This window comes from Pleurodeles waltl, chromosome 1_1 (genome assembly GCF_031143425.1).
Source record: "Pleurodeles waltl isolate 20211129_DDA chromosome 1_1, aPleWal1.hap1.20221129, whole genome shotgun sequence".
Taxonomy (NCBI): domain Eukaryota; kingdom Metazoa; phylum Chordata; class Amphibia; order Caudata; family Salamandridae; genus Pleurodeles; species Pleurodeles waltl.
This window is the reverse complement of record NC_090436.1, coordinates 403,007,510-403,026,231: the sequence shown is the minus strand read 5'-3', so window position 1 is coordinate 403,026,231 and position 18,722 is coordinate 403,007,510. Positions and strand designations below refer to the sequence as shown.

Sequence of the window (18,722 nt, the reverse complement as noted above, 5' to 3'; positions counted from 1 at the left end):
ATAAAATTAGACAAAGAGCTTTCAGTGTTATAGGCAGATCAAGGATGTAGGTGTGCACTGTCGCCATGGCCTGTCCTTTTTTTAAATGTATGGAGCATATGTCTTCTAAGCTACATTCAAGTTTCTTTAATTTTCCACCCCATCATAATAGACCACCAATCATGTATTTATGAATGAGAATTTTCTTGAAAGGGGTAGGGTGGAAAAATCCAATCTCACAATGTCATGCGACAGCAACAAGCTTTATACGAATATTGCAGGTTTATTCAACAGCGCTATCAATCAAGGCACAGAGATCTTAACTGATCAGAGAGCAAATTAGTTACACAAATCCTGCAATTCATTCCCCCAGTCAGCAGTGGTGATGGTAATATAAAAAGCTTTATCAATATAGTTAAGAAATGCCTGTCAATAAAGAAAAAAACACATGTGACCAGTAAGTTCCCTCTGGTATCAGAATACCAACATTAGCAAAATTCCTCCTGTAGTCAGAATGAACTATCAATCAAATATTAAGAATTACATATTTTTCAGAAATACAGAAATTTTAACCCAAATACTTTCTCATTTCTTTAAGAGCACAGCTTTTCCTGTTAAATACCGACTTGAATAAAGAAGCCACGAGTACAGAAAAATATTGACAATGAAGGTCATAGTATTGATTTCATTAACCTGTCACAAGTAATATCCTTGCTCGTAGATGAGTGCCTTCTCAATATTTCTAAATGTTCCATCTTTGATGGGAAAGACTGTCCAGCAGTACCCGTGTTGCTCTTTTGCATCTCAACCCAGTGTTGTCAGGGCGGCATGCAGAGCTGGGTTCATGCGGAGCTGGGTTCATGCAGAGCTGGGTTCACGCAGCTGCTACGCTCACCAGGCAGAGCCAGCTTCCCATGGATATGCATAAGCCTGCTTTGTGCTTTATTGGGAGGAGAGGGGGTCACAGCTGCTTGGCAGCCAGCAGTGGCTTCTCAGATTCAAGTGGTGATGGTTGATGACTTCTGATTCCGAAGCCTAGCAAGGAAGGCATGGTTGTAAACTAGTCTGTAATTGGACAACGGCTCAATACATGCATTAGAGTTTTCTAGGAGCTATTGAGTCCAGCAGGAGACTCTACTATGGTTAAGGAATTTCTCACCAGCTTGAGTTGATCAGTCTTTGAGACAGTGATGTTGGCTTTCCAGCTACAACTTCAAGGAGTGAGCCTCTGATAGTCTAATTGGAAAAGCGAATCATTTTATGAAGATAAAAAACGCGTCTGTTCAGGCTGAAGATGACCTCAAATTTAATACCTGATTTGTTTACAAATAGATTGTGGTCACTTGCAGCATTCTCGTGAAAGTGGTACGACCGTAATTATTTATTATCTGGAAACCGTTCCGCAGCCTTGTTCTTTGAAGGGCGGGTATTGGAAACACGTGTATCTTTTGGAGTCTCAGTAGCAGCTTTGTAGCTTTACGTTGCATCTTACTATCCTTGGTAAATGTCTCCTTTTACAATGTTCCTCTGTTCAATATCAGTAGCATATCTTACATTTTGACATTACTAAATTCCTAGACTTTCTCATATCAGACATTCCATTTACGAACTTTTGCTTCCTTGAACATAAAGGGACTTTTTTCTGCTCGACCAAAAGTTGTTTGTGATAATGTAGTGGCTGAAAAAGTGGGGTTAAATGTAGACATCAGGATGTCATCCCCTAAATGTTGTATCCCACATACAACCTGTTGTAACATTGATTTGCTTTAAGGTTCACGTGTAGGATTTTTAAGTGATGTTTTGGGGACCCCAAAAAATAGTGTCATCCTTTCCTTTCTCTCACCTTTAACGATTCTGCACTGAGTTAAAACGCGGGTGTCGTACTCCATTGTCGGGCAGTGCTGTGAAGAGTCCAACCTGGGGCATTGTTCTCCCATTTGCCATCAACTCTAATCCCGATTGCTTTCCGGGCCACCTTATTGTGCCCCAGGAAGGAGTTTCATCAAAGCCCTCTTGTCTCCTCCCTGTGTGGTGGCGTAACAAAACTTTTGGGGGGGCGCCCAGTACATGGATGGACCCCCTCGCCGGACTCACTCAGGAAGTCTCAAACCAGCGTACTGTGCTGATGGTTCCCCCCTTGAGTCCAGACCTCCTCGCCGCACTGCGGGAGCTGAAGGGGCCTTTGTTACGCCACTGTCTGTACAGCCAGGCATAATGATGGAAATGGGACCAATTGACCTGAGTTTCCATTATTCACGATTGAGAGGTTAGATGGGTTTCTTTTAAAAAATCATACGAGCTTTCAGATGGTACTGTTCTGTTTTTGGCTGTCATAGCAAATGCGCCAAATAACATACATACTTCATTTTGTTATTTTTTTTTACCCCAGGGGACGCTTTAAAGTTCACAATTTCATGGAAAACACAGTTACTTATTGACTAATATTGATCAGTTTTCAACATTTTTAGCTTGTTTTCTTTGAGGCTTCGACTTTTCTGACACTTTTACTGAAAGATCAGGGAAATACGTGTTTCTGGTGTGTACCTCTTTAAATAATGACAGACCATCTAACCTTTACATTTCCCACACAGTTCAAACGTTTCCTGAATTGAATCAGTTATTGCTTATTTTACTCAACTTTAAACATTACATCTGATCAGCAGTTATCTGTTCCTAATTGTGGTTGCGTGTGGTTTTGAGCGCCAAGGAGGTGCCTTATAACACCCTCCTATCTTGCAAAGCTGTGTAATTAGCCAGAAGGCTGAATGAGATGAAAGCTCAAAGCTGACGTGTTGTGACCTGCAGGTCACAAGTTCGAATCCTGTCATGAGCGTTGCAGGTTTCATCTTTCTAAGGTCAGGAAATCAGGTATGACAATAAATTAGGCAATAGTAACAACTGTTTATAACTCTTACAAAATGCAAAAGTGTTATATGAAGTGCTGTATAATCACAATTTATTATTATTACTAATTTAGGTATCATCATTTTAAGAGTGTTTTTTTCCTTTTTAGATCTAGCTTAGAGACAGATTTACTTGTCTCACCAGTCTATTTTCCAAAAAATAATTATGATAAAAATGCATATTTATATTCAGAGGAGCTTGTGGTCAGCCCTCTTCATCCATTGATCACATCTTGTTTCCGCCCACCACACCCTACAGCATGGGGCTGTGGGTCAGACCCCTTTAGCCATTTGCCAATGACGACAAATTTGACCTTGGACATGTGCAAAGCCACCGAAAAGACAGTTCATTCCGGTGCCAGGTCTAGTAGGCTAATCGCTTCTTTAATTTAGTGATTTATTTAATTTATTTATGCAGTGGGCGATTTTTATTTTCTTGCAAACCTATGCATGCCACTACAAAATGTAACTTTTTATTGCATTACACTTTTAGTATCTACTGCTTTTGTTCTTAAAAAGTAGAAGAATAAGATTAAACCTACTGGCTATGCCAATATTTGTTTTGTTAAGTAACTGCTAAACCGCTCCCCTGGCTGACGTTCCTCTGCTCTTCCTTGATTGGCGTATTTCAAGTTGATATGTGGAAGCATCTACACTTTATTGAGAAACCACCATTGTGTAAAAGGGTGAAAATTGTTTTTCCTAACTTAAGTGTTCTTTCACTGTTGTCCATGCTTAAACTGAGTCACCCGAGGACGTTTTTGCTCAAGAAGTAATAAAACATTATTTTATGATGTTAATTAAATTGTGTTGTTAGTCATATGCTTTGCACATAACATGACCTGTTTCTGCAGAATTTCCTGGCTCAGGAAGAATTATTTATCGCTGTTGAAATGCTTTCTGCTGTTGCTCTGCTTAATGAGGCCGTGGCAGCCAATGACCTTCAGCTGGTGCAGACTCATCTCTGCAGCTCCTCCATGGGCCTAAACAGCCTGGACGAAGACAACCTCCCACGGTAAGTGATTTATGTGGCGCGTGACTGAGAGCTTCGCCTCTGCGCTGGCCAAGCATTCTAAAAACAAAAGAAGCGTTGGCAATGGCAATAGGTATGGCTTTAAAGGAATGTTGTATGATTAGGTGAGGATTTCTGAGTAAATACCATAGGAATAGATGTATATTTGTCGAAGCAAAGAACTGTGGAATAATAGTGGTGTAGTTTAAAAGGTCAGGCGACAGGTTGCATTTTCAAGCCATAGCTAAAAATCCATGTAGGTTAATGACTGCCCTCCTCCCATCAGTGCTGCTGCCAGAGGGAAAAAAAACATAAATTACCTAGTTATCTAAGTCACTTACCAGCATTCCAGTGTCATGTGTGTGCCCCTGAAAGTTCAAGCATAGGCAGCTGGACACAGGTTAATGTCCATCAAAGACCTCGATGAGGTGATGCTTCAAGTGCATTGGCTAGTGTACTGATGTCATCTATGCTATCAGTCTTGGAGTACAGCTACATATCATTCATATACTAGTGTAAGTCTATATTTGCCTTGGAGAATATCTCACCAGGAAGTCCAACATACAAGTTGGATAATTGGGGGAGGTTTAGGATATATCCTTGTGATACTTCAAATGGAAAATACAGGGGAGCTGATAACCTGCTGTAATGCACAATGTCCTGTTAGTCCGGTGGGTTCTGAACCGGTTCAGCACTATGCCTTCTCTGACCCTCCTAGTGCATAAATCACATATGAGAAACTTGTGATCTATGGCAGTGAAAGGTGCAGATAGGTCAAGGAATACTACCATGCACCATTTGTCTCCTGTACTACCTTATTTGCCGATGTTGTTAACACCAAGAACACAAGTGTGGCTTAGGAAAAGGTCAGTGAGCAGCTACTTGTCTAATCTAGTAACTGCTTAAATAGTTTTTTACAAGCACCTTATAAGAGACTGTTGAGGGAGCTGCTCCTTTGTCCCTCCCCTGATGCAGATGGAGAAGGGCTCTATAAAGTTAATGTTCAGTCTCTTCACTAGGCTACCCTAATGTACTCAACTGCTTGCCTTTCTCATTGTTGCCCGAATTGATGATCTGTTTCAACACCATGCTCCACATCAGTGATACTCAAAGTAAAGCCTGCAGGCCTCCTGACCTTTACATGCGGCCCCCAGGGCACTAGGCTGCTGTTTATTGGACTCTGCATGAACATTCATAAATGTGTTATATAAAAGGGCAAACTTATTTTGGGTTAACTGACGTTAAATAAAAGAAGTAACTAAGGTGTCCTGCACCACTTAACTTTAGGAACATCTTCATTTCTTGCAACAAACGTCTAAAAATATGATAAAGTCTCTTCAAGATGCAAACAGTGTATTTAATTTACATGTGAAAGCGTTTCACCTTAATACATCAAATTATATTAGGGCATTGTGAAGTATTTTTAAAGTTACGCTTCAAACAGGACGTTAAAAACACTCATGGTTCCCCCCACACTGACAACAATGCCAATAGTGAACTAGGTGGTAACTCAATTTTTATGTGCACCCTCTGTGTGGCCTGGGCTGCTTTTATACATGAACCACATTATAGGTTATTAAATCAAACACAAGAGAAGGTGTTCTACAGCACACTTCCTGGAGTCATATATTTCTAGGTCCTCGTATGTGGTAATGAAGAAAAAGAGTGGAAAATGAAATAAAACAGTTGCCTGGGATTACACAATATGGTCAAGCGGGGAATCAGGGATTGAGCCCAGGTTTTCTGGTTTCACATTGTGCAGTTCAGCCCTTAGATGTATATGCTTTGCCTCTCCTACGCCCAACTTACATAGCTCCCAACCCCCACACCACAGACCAAGCTTTTTGGCCCCTCGGAAATAGCTTGCGAGTACCCATGCTCTACTGTATATTACTGTGTCATAGTGCAGAGGTGTGACATTACAAAGCCATGACTTCATCCAATAGCCTATAAACAGTATCAATCTGCTCAAAGGTCTTTGGCTGTTGGAATCTTTGCAGAAAACAACCTTTATTTTCCTGCCATGAACCTAAGAACGACAACTTGAAGACTTGTTTAATTTGATTTTTTTTTAGGATACATGACTCATTGCTGAACTAAAAAGTCAATCACTTTTTTACCACTGACTGCAGACTCAGAAAAGAATGACTTTACGAATAACAGGTTACTGGTAGCTTGCATATGTACTGGTCTAGATAGAACTGCCTGGGTTTTGGAAGGGATGTGTGTTTTCACGTTGTTAAAGAAGAATGTTAAAAGAAAATGTGACTTTCGTTTTTAATTTGCAAATAATACTGACAAAGATGAGATTACTTTAGTAAAAGTATTGACTTGTTACTTAACATAGTGATCATAAGAAACATAGGTGATTCTAGCTAAGCAAACCAAAGCACTGTTGCTGTGTGTCAAGTGTTCTATCAACTATCATCCATCTCCTTCCTCTGTTCTGTACATTGCGGCATTGGTACATCCTCAGATGGGCCTAACTTGCGCAGATCTGCTACATTGAAGTTATGCCTTACTTCGTCTCCCTATTATCTCAACACTTGCCCTACATTTCCGATCTCAACACTTGCCCTACATTTCCGATGTACAGACTTAGGATTTGTTACAGATGTAAGAAGAGGACCTTGGATTTATTCATTTGTTGGAGAACTAAATTTCATGAAATCCACATTCATAATGCCAGTTCATCATATTTCAAGCCCTCCGTGTCTTGGTTCTTTCTCAGCTCATAAAAGAAGGCGCCTAATTTTAAATGATGATTTTATTCCTGCTTCAGAGCAACTCACTCTGCTGTCGAGCTTATGATGCAACAAATAAGAATTAATGTACTGTACAACATGATACTTGCAAGGTAGCATTCCTGTATTCTGTTGACTTTCGAGGCTCTTGTGACATGGCTGGATTTATAGTGGAATATGTACATTGAGAATTTAATTCAGCAATCAGTATGTTATTTATATATTCATTTTCTTCCAACAGATATGCAACCACACTGCAGTCTGTCAAAGTGGAGAGCTTATCTCAGGGAATAGGCTACTTGAGCTGGAATGATGTCCAGAATTGTGTGGATATTGTGAACAACGAAACAATGGAGGAACAAGAAAGTGAGTAAAGCTCTTAATTCCCCAGTGGTCTATCCTTATCAGTCTGTTGGTGTCTCTATGAGGGGTGTTCTCAGCACGGAAGGTTGTTTTCTTACTAAGCCACAGGAGACTTGCTTCTAGTGCACGATGCTGCTCAAATGGCCAGTAGAGCATCTTCTGCACTCGTGGCCTAAGTCTCCAAACTTGTAGCATTTTGAAGGTAAACTTGGTCTTTTCTGGATGTATCATCTCCAAGTAAATTGATAGGATGCTTTAATTGGATGTTTTAGGTGAGAGATCAGATCTCAACTATATAGAAGTTCAACCTCTCTCTGAGGACAGGGAACCTGGATTGATTAGTTGGAAAAAGGTCTGCAAAAATATAGTTTACACCATTTTTCTGGGGGTGCTTTCAATATTAATTAAATTAACTACTCCAAAAATGTTGCATGTTGTTTAAGATTGCCTTACTAAGTTGTCAGACATTTATGGAGATTGCCATTTATTAGATGTTTCATAGAATTAAATTATACAACATAAGAGCTGTTGAATGTGCCTCTTTTGCACGCCAATATGAACACAGTCCGGATGTCACACAAGTACTAATGCCCTGTAGATGAGCCTATGAGTAATTTCCCTTTAAAATAGATAGAACATAAAAAGAGACATCATATTGAGAGATAAAAATATTGCATGGCTGTTGGATGTACAATAGATGCTGAATGAAGGGATACATCTAATTCCAACAATATCCATTAAATAACGGAAAACAATTCACAATAGAGGAAAAAGAAAAATGATTGGATCTCTCGTAAAATACCTAGATACTGTCCGTGTAGAATGTTTAAAACACTGTGTGCTGAAAAATGTGCATTACATTGGTGTCTTCGCACCAAAATGTGTATCAACTAAATTTAATTATATGAAAAGGAGATGTTTAATAAAATGTCTATACTCTTTACAACTGTAATGTGGATATAAATAATGTGTTTTGATAATGATGCTCCATTACTATTTTTATGCAGACTTTTGCTGGAATGTAAGATGTGTGTGGATGTGAACGTATGGTGTATTTCTGGGGGGGTCTTAGAATAACTGAAAGTTTTGAAAGGAATAAAACAGAATGATGGGATTACATTTTGGGGAAAAAAGGAGGGAGAGCTTCATCGATCGCATCTGGTATTTGTGATTTAACTCAAATTGGATCCTTAAGATGAAAGCATGCTAAATTTAATACGACGATTAAAATTCCATATTAGCTGAATTACACAGTGAAATTGCAGCGTTGTTGTTTCTCTGCACTTTAAATAACAGTTGTTAGTATTACCCAGTTTAATGGTACTTCATTTACGAGAGTCAAATGGGTAAAAGGTTCTGGTGCACATGCAAGAGTGTGGCACCGGATGTCAGCAGCAGGAGTTTAACTCACTGGTCCATCTTGTGACATGAGGTGCCACAAGCCCTACTGTGAACGCATTGGGGAGCTCAGGACACACAGCGTGTCTTACAGAAGCGATGGCAAATCTGCGTCGACTCCGCAGTCTGTTTTCAATGTAATGTAGTATTTATTGTATTAGGAACCATATGAAAAACTCACTAAAATGGTTTGGCAGAAGAATAGAGGAATTCTGTTTAGTACATGAAATGTCAGCCACAGAATTTTACTTGTTTCTGTATTTCCACAGACATGAATAGTGTTGTATTTGTTCTTCCAAAGGGGTTATTGCAATCGGACAAATAAATGAAGCCATTGATCAAGGAAGGCACGAAATTACCCTGCAGGCACTCTTGTTACCCACAGCCAGACTGGAAGCAGTGAACCTTGGGAATGCGTGTCACTACCAAGCTCTTCTGCAGCAAGCCAAGGCGCAGAAATGCGAGGTAACCAGAACAATCCTTTCAGCAACTCTTGTTTCAATGTGTGTACCACTGTAATATGTTATTGTGGTGCAGCTGGTGAGGCTGGTGGCCAATAACCTTTCCGAGTGAAAGACACAGAAGACAGTTATTTTATTCAGACATTAAAACTGTAAAACAGTCTTGACATCTCAAGTTAATTCTTGACGTAGGATAAAACTTAAGCCACTGAGTATGTCGCCGAGTGCTTATTCCAGTAGATTCCCAGCACTAACGTTAGTGCATCCTAACAGTGTGCTCGTATTAATAGGTGGACAGCAAGTGATTCTTCAGCAGCATATGAAACTTAGAGCAGTACAAACAGGATGGCAAGTGTTTCAAAAGCTTGAAATGATTCAAAATAAAATGGTGGTTTATCACTTATTGTTGAGAGCAGTAACATAAATTAGCATCTTCCCATCATAACATTAATATTGGCTTTTGAGATGTCCACTTGATGTTGCCTAATCTCCTTTCTGTGGTGGCTGTCAGCTGCCAAGAGTTAGATTAGAGAAATTGATACTCTTGCTTATTTATTCTTTCAATTATAAATGTATTTGATACTAGACCATTAAGGCAGCGTTTAACTTTTAATTGAGTAGAATACCGAAACACAACTTTTTAAAGCTATAAAAACAAGTCTGATTCATGACATTTTGCATCTAGCACCAATTGACTAGATCAAATGTGGTTTGAGTGCTGCATGTGTGTATATTGTTACCATAGCATTTATTTTTTGTTATGACTATCAGTGGCTTTCCAATTGTGTAATTAACATATCTGTCAGACATATTAACTGCGAAATGACGGCCTCAAGTCACTTTTGTAAAATGTTGGACATTTTGATATTCACATTTAATAATCAAATGGTTCTAAAATGCATGCATTTAATATGATCACTTCCGGCTTTTGAAATGTGGGATCAGCCTTATCTGCAAATTTTCATGTATTGATATTCTTCAATTATTTCAGTATACAAGTAAGAGAGACCTGACATGAGAATTTCTAGATAGGTTTGTTTAAATGCAGCTTTAATGACTCTTGACTCTGGTTATTTTTCATTTCAAAGTTGGGTTAGGCTTGGTAACTTACTCTAGATAGGAGTATTTAGTTTCTGTCTTTAGAGCATACCCCATATGCATTTTATCAATGAATTATAATCCTTTTTTAAAACTATCTTTTTTTCAGATGTACTGCTAATTTACTCCTTTTCATAATACTCCCAGTAAAATAAGCTTTGTATGAAGATACTGTTCTAGTTTGATTTTATAAGGAGTATGTTTTTTTATTTTTATTTACAAAACCTCATTGGACAATACCCTTTTCTACATTACAACCTTACTTCTTTCCCCCTGAAAAGGGTTTTCACACTGTGCCCCATAACAAACATATCTTCTACTGAAACTATGTTGGGTGATTTCTTACATCATTAATCTTCACTGATAATGATGACTTTGAGGCTCATCTGTTTTAATGTCAAGAAGTGCATCTGCAATGTTAGATTAATGAGTAATGTGTTCACTGCTCACTCCATTGTTGTACAAAGAATTGAAATACAATCAATATGACAGTAACTATTGTGTGAATTTACTGAGTGACCTTTTTCTGTTAAATATAAGCAGTGATGATATCTACCACATGCAGGGTTTCTATCATATACAAAAAATTATGCCCACATTTAGCAGTATTTTTTAAATGTAGATGCCCAGTTGAAGATTTTTTTTGTCTTCCATTGGCACAGTTCAAAATGACTATGAGCTGTCGGATCTGTTCTCTTACATGCTTTGTAGAGATCTTTCAACTGTACTCATTTAAATTCAGATTTTTATCTCAAACCTCAGCTCTCGGAAATAATAATCCATATTATTAATGATATTCCATATTTCTAAAATACCAACATCAATTTTAAAGTAATATGATTGGGATTTAATGTGCGGAAAGGGCAAGATGTGGTGCCATATTTGTGTTTGTTATACAGAAACTTGGCATCATTGTCTTACTTTGCATATTTTACCCAAGCTACAGTTCTTTCAACAATTCTACAAAAAGTAGTTACATCTGTGTTTGTATTTTTCCGAACATCTTTTCCCATATTAGTACAGATTACTTTCTCAGACCTTCAACCAAAGGTTGTCGGTTGTCACTTGAAGCTGGTTCTTTCTAAGGTCAAAAATGCCTTCTTTTAAGGTGACAAATTTGGTGTGAAGCATTCTTTAAGGAAGAATGATTTTTGCATTAACGAGCTGCATCCTATTTTCAAATCCGCATTTACAGGAGTTCAAAATAGTGAAATGAAGCCACGCCTATTCCTATTTTGTCCTTTTATGCTGTGCCGGAATTCAACCCGGATAAGGCAATATGTTGTTTCTTTTTGTTTTGGTTTTGTAGAACAGTCCTACTGAAGGAAATCTTACAAGTGTTTCATTTGTGCAAAATGAAGTGAGGCAGGTTTGCCTTGCCCAGAGTGGCTTAGCCCTGCACTATGAAAAGCTCTGCAGTTGTTCCTTTCATTTTTGTCTCCATATGGTGTCAAAATCTTTGGGGTCTGGAACTCTGCATACTAGTGCCAACTACTGTTTAAAACTGCACTTATAAATATTACCCATTAAGAAGGAGTATTGTTTGACACTATTGATTATTTTGATTGGGAAATAAATAGAAGCAGCAATTTTTGGTATGTTTTAAAGATCAAAATACCAATCCTAATTAAAGAAGGCCTGCGTGCAAAATTATTTCCAAACTTCTTTGACATGAGTCATCATAAATATTCATTATTGCACACGTGTTATGATTATATTATCTTCTTTTATTGAGATTTATGTGTCAGTACCTCAGTGTTTCAGAACTTTTTTGTTTCTTCATCAAGAGGACTCATAGTTAAAAACGGAAATATTTTAAATATCATACAAAATGTTAGAATCCATATTCATCAAAATTTCCCTTAGAAATGAACACTCATCGTAGCATTCATCCATATTTTATTCTACTTTAATTCCTAATGGTCTTTAACATGCCACACAGAGAGCTAGTTTCACAAGTTTAGAGTCTTTTTATTTATTGGCAACGTTCACCGCTCCTTCCGTTTTTACTATCCTAAAGAAGCCCATTTGTTTGTGTGAGGAGTGTCAAGAAAGACTGTTAACAACAGTTGGTCTGCTTTATGTTTTGATTTAGCCCATCACTAGGCCTAATAATTTACAAAAAACAATTCTAGCTTTGCAATTCAGTGAAGCATTTTGGATTTACTACATTCGTATAATTCACCAGGTTTCTCTTTCAAATGATAAAGCTGTAACATTCCCCTGTCATGACTGGACATTATTTATCTCACATACTTGAATCTTCCATTGAGACACCATGTATTTTTGTTCTCCAAACTGATGTGGACGGCATGGTTGCTTATTGTTCCTTGTGCTTGACTAAAGTTCATTAATCTTTTGTTTTATTTGCAAGACGTCTGACCAAAGGAAGTTTGGCGGCATATGCATTGCAACTAGCAGATATGTTTTTTGGTATACAAAGTAGTTTTTGTCTCCATTGCATCTACTGTCCAGTTGGAGCATGTATTATGTGGGGCCCTTTATAACATTATTGCAGTTTCTGCAGCGTAGGCATGGAAACGTTCTGACTTGCTGAAACTTAGGAAGAGTTTGTATAATTATCATCTGTTTCTGCTCTGATTAATTTGTTCTTCAGATACTGTTTGATTCTATGCTATCGTTTTTATTTCTTGATATTGAATCAAGAAAATGACGAACTATATGCCAATCTCAAAATTGTGGTATCATCCAGAAACAAAGCCTTTACAGATAGATTTAGAGACAGAGGAAATAAAGAGAAAGGGCGGCGGAGGCCACCCGCCAAACTCTTTCGGACGGAAAACTGCCACTCCGGTTTTCCGCCCACCGACCCTATTATGAGTTTTCCACTGGCCAGTGGAATACTCACCACAACCACAATCGAGCCGGCGGCAATGTTGCAGTGTGTCAGGTGCAGCAGCACCTTTCTTGCTTTTCACTGCCGTAACTCGGGCAGTGAAAAGTGTTACAGGGCTGTCCATGGGGGCACCAGCACTACCCATGCCAAGTGCAGGGGCCCCCATGAGACCCCCTGCACCCTGTCTCCACCAGCCTCTGCATGGCTATGGGACCACCAGGCAAAAACCGGCAGAGAGGGGACTCGTAATCCCCAGGGCAGCACTACTTGCAGTGCTGCCCTGGTGGATTAAGACTGCCGGCACCACCAGGGTGTCGACTGGCGCCAATCTGGCATTGCCAGCGATCTGGTCCGTGGCTGCTCCTCCATGGTCGTAATGTGGAGGCCAGACCCCTGCTTTGGAGGTGTCTGACTTCCAACACGAGTCTAGTGGTCCTAGGACCGTCAGACTAGTAATGAGGGCCAAAATGTCATTTAGGCTACCTGATGGTAAATAAGTTAAAGGGCTGGCAATGTGTATTTACGTCCTTTTCCTGTTAATTAAGCTCCAGTCCAATTGTGGCCTGTCTGTGGAGCTAAAATGAAGATGTAATTTTGGAAATATGGCACTTGTGAGCATTTGATAGGAAGGTTCACTGGTAGGAGATACAGTGGCAGGTAGACCAGGCGTATATTATGGAAAAGTTTGGGTGTCTTATTTTATTTTATTTTGTTCACGCGATTAGATCACATATGATCTTCTGGCTTTTCATCTTGTTCAAGAATGGGGACTCAGCCAAGTGATATTAAAATTAGGTGACAAAAATATATGAAGCAACCATTGTCAAAGCCAATAGGTCTTGCATAGTCGGTTACTAGCCAGACTTATTGGCTTTGGCAAAGCTTATATGTCAGAAGAAGCTACTGGTGGCAGCATCAGCAAAGGTGGTGGGTACTTTGGATTTGCTATTAGTATCATGATGAATGGCTAAAGAAGCTGTATGCCATGCTGCCTGTTCATAAAGGAGCTGCAGGAACACCGCATCACTTCCAACAGTCCTGCAGTGAGGACCACCTCACAGCTCATCCACCATGCCCAGCTTGATGAAGCTCTTCACTCATGGTGCTAGTAGCCCTGGATAAGCACATAATGATCTCCGTCTGTCTGCTTACAGAGAAACATCCGGTGTGGAGAATGTAAAGTGAGCAGCCTGATGTCCAGCAACATACATGGGTAGAACCGGGGATGCTGGGGTACTGAATGTGGAATGAATGGAACCGGACTCCAGTATTGCAGCATGCACCCAGGCTCTGCAGGCTCACTCCAAGAGGAAGGTTGTGCACTGGAACCTTTTCAGAAATGAACACGAGTACTGTAAGCGCCTCATGTCCGCTACTGTACATGGGGAAAACCAGAATCTGCTATTGGTTGCTGGCTGCCCTACACCCACCGTGGCCTAGTATTGGGTGCTCTTGCGCGGGAGTAGAGTAGGAGGAGGACCGAAGAAGGCTGTCACTTTTGGACAAGACGCCACTTCCGTAGCAGTGAAGCTTGCTGGCGGTCAGGCGTGCTCGGATAGTCTCCATCCCAGGTGGCACCTCCAGCTGTGCAGTGAGCAGTGCTTTTGTTGTTTGACTGGAAGCAGTGGTGTGGGTGCTCAGGCAGAGAAGCCTCTTAGTGGTCTATTATTTCTTTTAAAATGATTTGGTGATGTAATGACGACATGAGATACGTGCAGCCAACTGCAGTAGGCTTCAGTCACGGCACACACCCCACCATGCAAGGTTGCACATGCAGCCAAACACACTGCTTTAATTATGAGCTCGCCAGCCATGAGTGGTGTATGGACAGTGGGAGGTACTGAGGGCGGGGTAGTAACAAAGGGAGGGAGGGAGAGTAGGGGGTAATATGAGCTCACCAGCCGGGAGTACAGGCAGCAGGAGAGACCAGGGAAGGGATCAGGTGGGGCCGTGTGTTTTTAGCATCAGTGGCAGGCTCAGGGGCAGGGTACATGAGCAGCCGAAGAGACTCTGGGGTCACTGAGCTGCAGTAAAGTGGGGGTCAGCTGTGTTTGGCAGAGCAGAAGCCGGGGCTTCCATGAGCCACAGCAACAACTGAAGGCAAGATGCAGCAAGAGCCCGGATCCCTCCTGCACGGATTGCCAATTGGGTTTAGGTTCCACATTAATGTCAGACTTGGCCCTCAGTCCTGACAAAACATTATTAAAGAGCCTACTTCACTGAAAGATGTAGTCTGGAGGAACGCAACCAGCATTAGTGCTTTAGAGAACTACAGAAACTAGCTATAGTGCAGTATTTTGCATAATGTCCTCAGCATTATCCCACCAGCATTTGCTTCCACAGCAGTGTAATAGGAAGACAGCATTTCTCTGCCACGTGGATGGCAAAACCGCCTCCACCTCCTGCCTAAATCAGATTGCCTTCACCTGGGGGACTCCCAGCTGCCCATCAGTAAAGGTGCGTCCCGCCACCTATAGTGAATGGTCCAGTTATATAGCCAGGCCGTGCACGCGCCTCTTCCACGTCACAGTGGCATCCACGGTGCAGTCCATTGCAAAACCTTCCCTCCGGTCACCCAGTGTTTTGAATAGGCTGCTCTTCTGCTTTCCGTGCAAACCACACACCTCTTCTTTCAGCCGTTCTGTTAGCAACCTCAAGCGTGCAGAAAAAGCAGGTTCTGGGCTTAATATTGTTCGTTCTTTGTCTCGTGAGTTCCTCCGTCAGCCGGTGCATTGGATGAAGCAGTCTTGCATTCGCATGCATGAGAAGCGATGAAAACGAAGTGCTACAATGAAAAAGAACGTTGAGAACTTCGTGACAGGAAAGCGATACATACCTGCAGCATTGTCTGTTTGTTCATCTCGGTGGGACAGAGCACGTGGAAACAAGCCTCGGCACTGCCCACTGGCCGGCAGGAGCAAAGCGAGCTTGATAAGAGACGAACACTGCAAGATGATTTTTAGATCTGGCGTAGAGACAGCTGCAGGTATTTTGCCAACCTCATGTTCTACAAACAAATCACAATAAAAATACAATACATAGATATACGTAGAGGCGATCCAGTCAGCCCTCTTCATCCATTGGTCTATTCTGTTGTCATTGACATTTTACTTCCACCAACCACGGCCCACAGAATGGGGCAGAGGATCAGCCCGCTTCAGCTACTGGCTTTCTTCCCTCTGAGTGACATCATTGTGCTCTTGTGGGTGTGCACAACTACCTATAAAGTACACAATTACAGTGCCAGGGCTAGTAGGACACTCTTAGGTTTTAATTCCTGTTTTTTTTTTTTGTGAGTCATTTGTTATTTACCATTTTTTGTAAAGGTTCGCGTTTCACGTTTACTCATTTCTATACTTTTTATTACATTTCCCAGCTCTGAAAAATGGCTACATGAAGGGGTGACCGCTAGTCCTTCGTGAAATGCTACCAGAGGCAGTCTGTTTGAGTATTTCTAGGCATAGATCAAGCATCCCCGCAACGTATTTGATAGAAACTGCTACATAGTCTACCTTTAGTTTGGGAAAAATTATCAAAAGCTGGATGAGAGAAGCGCAGATGTGTGCAAAAGCAAGAGCGGTCTTCTGTGCTTTTAGGTAACATTTTTAAAATATAGTTTTTATTGAATTTATTAAACATCACACTTATATCAACATAAACACTGGGATGCAATATCATAAAGAAAATCAAAAAGGATAACAGATATACAAAACAAACACAACTTGTTCCATCATGTCCTCCCGGAAATTCAGTACAGTCAACCGCTGTGTTAAAACTAAGGTGCATTTTTGTTGGGAAAAAACAGAAAGTAGTTAAATAATTTTAAAAAATCACGTTTGAGAAAAGTGTCTATTGTAACCCCAAAATAAAGTGCTGAGAATACTAAGAACAACAACAGTAGGACAAGGGAATAGCGTCGCACATTGCGAGCAAAACCAACACCTCATTCCCTGGAAATTGTCATCCCCATGGACATCACCTTCTTCCCAGCAGACCTTACACGGCGTGTCATCAACGATGCGCAGTGTATGCCGCAACTCAGTGCCTCATTCCAGGAATCCACAGTTATTTTATCATTGTACAAAAATGATTGGCAATATGCTCTGGCCCGATAAAAGCAACTGCTGACCAGCACACGCTTCTTGGCAAAACAGTAGGACATTCATTTCAGTATGAGACACCGCAGACTTAACAGCATTCAACATTTCGACCTTCCTACAGCACAACGGCTGGTGAAGCACAATGTTAAAGAGACCTGAGAGGACTAGGACTAACATGGGAAAGGGGTGTTGCCCTTTTCATTTCGGCTGCTGTCTCCTGGAGTGTCAGCTCATGGTGGTCATCCTGTTTGTTCCAATCAATTGTGTACGGTTAAGCAGCTGGTCTTGTTCCTTTGCCCAGCCTGCCACGGAAAAATACCCCTCTCCTGATTCAAAGATGAGTCCTTCGGAGAGAAGCTCAGCACATCTACCCTCTGATAAACAAGCAGATGCACTCAGTCTGGTGGTACCCGATTGGCTGAATGCAGAGCCAACTGGGCCAAGATCACTTCCTTTCTCACTGTCCCCATCACAAGAGCAAAAGCAGCTGTGAATGGATGTATTGGACATGTTGGCATAGCCCGTCCCTGCGTGGGGTGTGGTTCACCAGCTGAAGTAGGATCAAGCAATGAACCAGTGCAAGTACCAGCATAAAACAAGATGCAAGATCTATCCAAGCTGCACTGAGACATTCTGCATTCATGGTCTGTCACAAAACCAGCTGTGAGGTAAAAGGAGAAGTTTATAGAGCATAAGAGAAATCAAATCAGCCCATAAAGTGTAGATCACTGACCCACAATTACACACTTCAGACACTTGCAAAGAAGAGATCGAGCTAGCGGGGTATCCAAACACTGGAAAAACTGGAACAAAAGTGGAATTCTAAACCTTAGGGATCTTGTGCACCAAGACCTGGTGATTGGTTGCAAACCTTTCTGTGGATCACACGGCTTGGTTGGAAACAGTCCAAGGAATGCCTTCAAAGAAGGGCTTGTTTAACATAGTTTCTTTGTAGAGGAAGGTTAGGTGCACCAGTTCTAGGCGCTATACTGATATTAATAAAAGTGGGATAGCTATATAAACAATTACTCTCCAAATAAGTCGCCAGCAGGACTGAGAGTACAAGGGAAGATAAACGTTAGACTGTATTCAGTGCCACTCATCAGGGAAAATCAGTACGTGCCCTTATGCTGGGCCGAGGAAATTGACTCAAAGCTTATAATTCAGTACCCAACACAATCCAAAACTGGCCTTTTTCAGAAATTCAAAGAAAGCCTGGAAAAAGATGCAAATCATTTGCAGAGATGCGACTGTGAGAGATGGATTTTTTCATATGTTATTGAATTGCTGGGAAGATTCTTGCCCGAAATCTGGGGGTGGGTTAATAGGAAACTCTAAGGAGCATTAGGATTCCAAAAACAGTGAGCGTTACTTTTCTGACTTAGGTGGCATGGTGCATCGTGCCTGCAGATGTCTCTCCATAGTGCCAAAGGCAGCTAACCACTGAGTTTGGGAGAAACGAAAGACCAAAGTGCGGAATGGGCTTGGAGAAACCTGGGGTGTAGAAACCTATGAAAACGAATATATATGTTTTATTTATTTTTGTATTTCTTTATTAATTTATGTAACTTACAAAGTGTTCACCAGGAGCACAGTTAGTAGTTGTTTGGGACATCTGAAACGTGGCAGTTGCAATGATCTCTGATAACAGGGAACACACAAAGATATTTAACACATGAGGTTCGTATAATACCATATCACATACATATCAAAGCTCATTGCTTATGAATTTGGTAACTCCATACCATCCCATAGGAAGAAATGGCAGTTCATAGCTTTCTCCGGCTACAGTGGCCCTTTAGGGCTT

General features: G+C 40.8%; 1 protein-coding gene across 4 annotated transcripts in view; it reads left to right on the top strand.

The window, feature by feature from the left end:
• Positions 1–18,722, top strand: part of IQGAP2 (IQ motif containing GTPase activating protein 2) — a 902,890-nt gene that overhangs the window by 578,639 nt on the left and 305,529 nt on the right. For all 4 annotated transcript variants that reach the window (XM_069223623.1, XM_069223606.1, XM_069223596.1 and 1 more), the window contains 3 exons: positions 3,737–3,897; positions 6,880–7,004; positions 8,701–8,864. In XM_069223623.1, the coding sequence (XP_069079724.1) occupies positions 3,737–3,897; positions 6,880–7,004; positions 8,701–8,864 (450 nt within the window). The remainder of the gene's footprint in view (positions 1–3,736; positions 3,898–6,879; positions 7,005–8,700; positions 8,865–18,722) is intronic.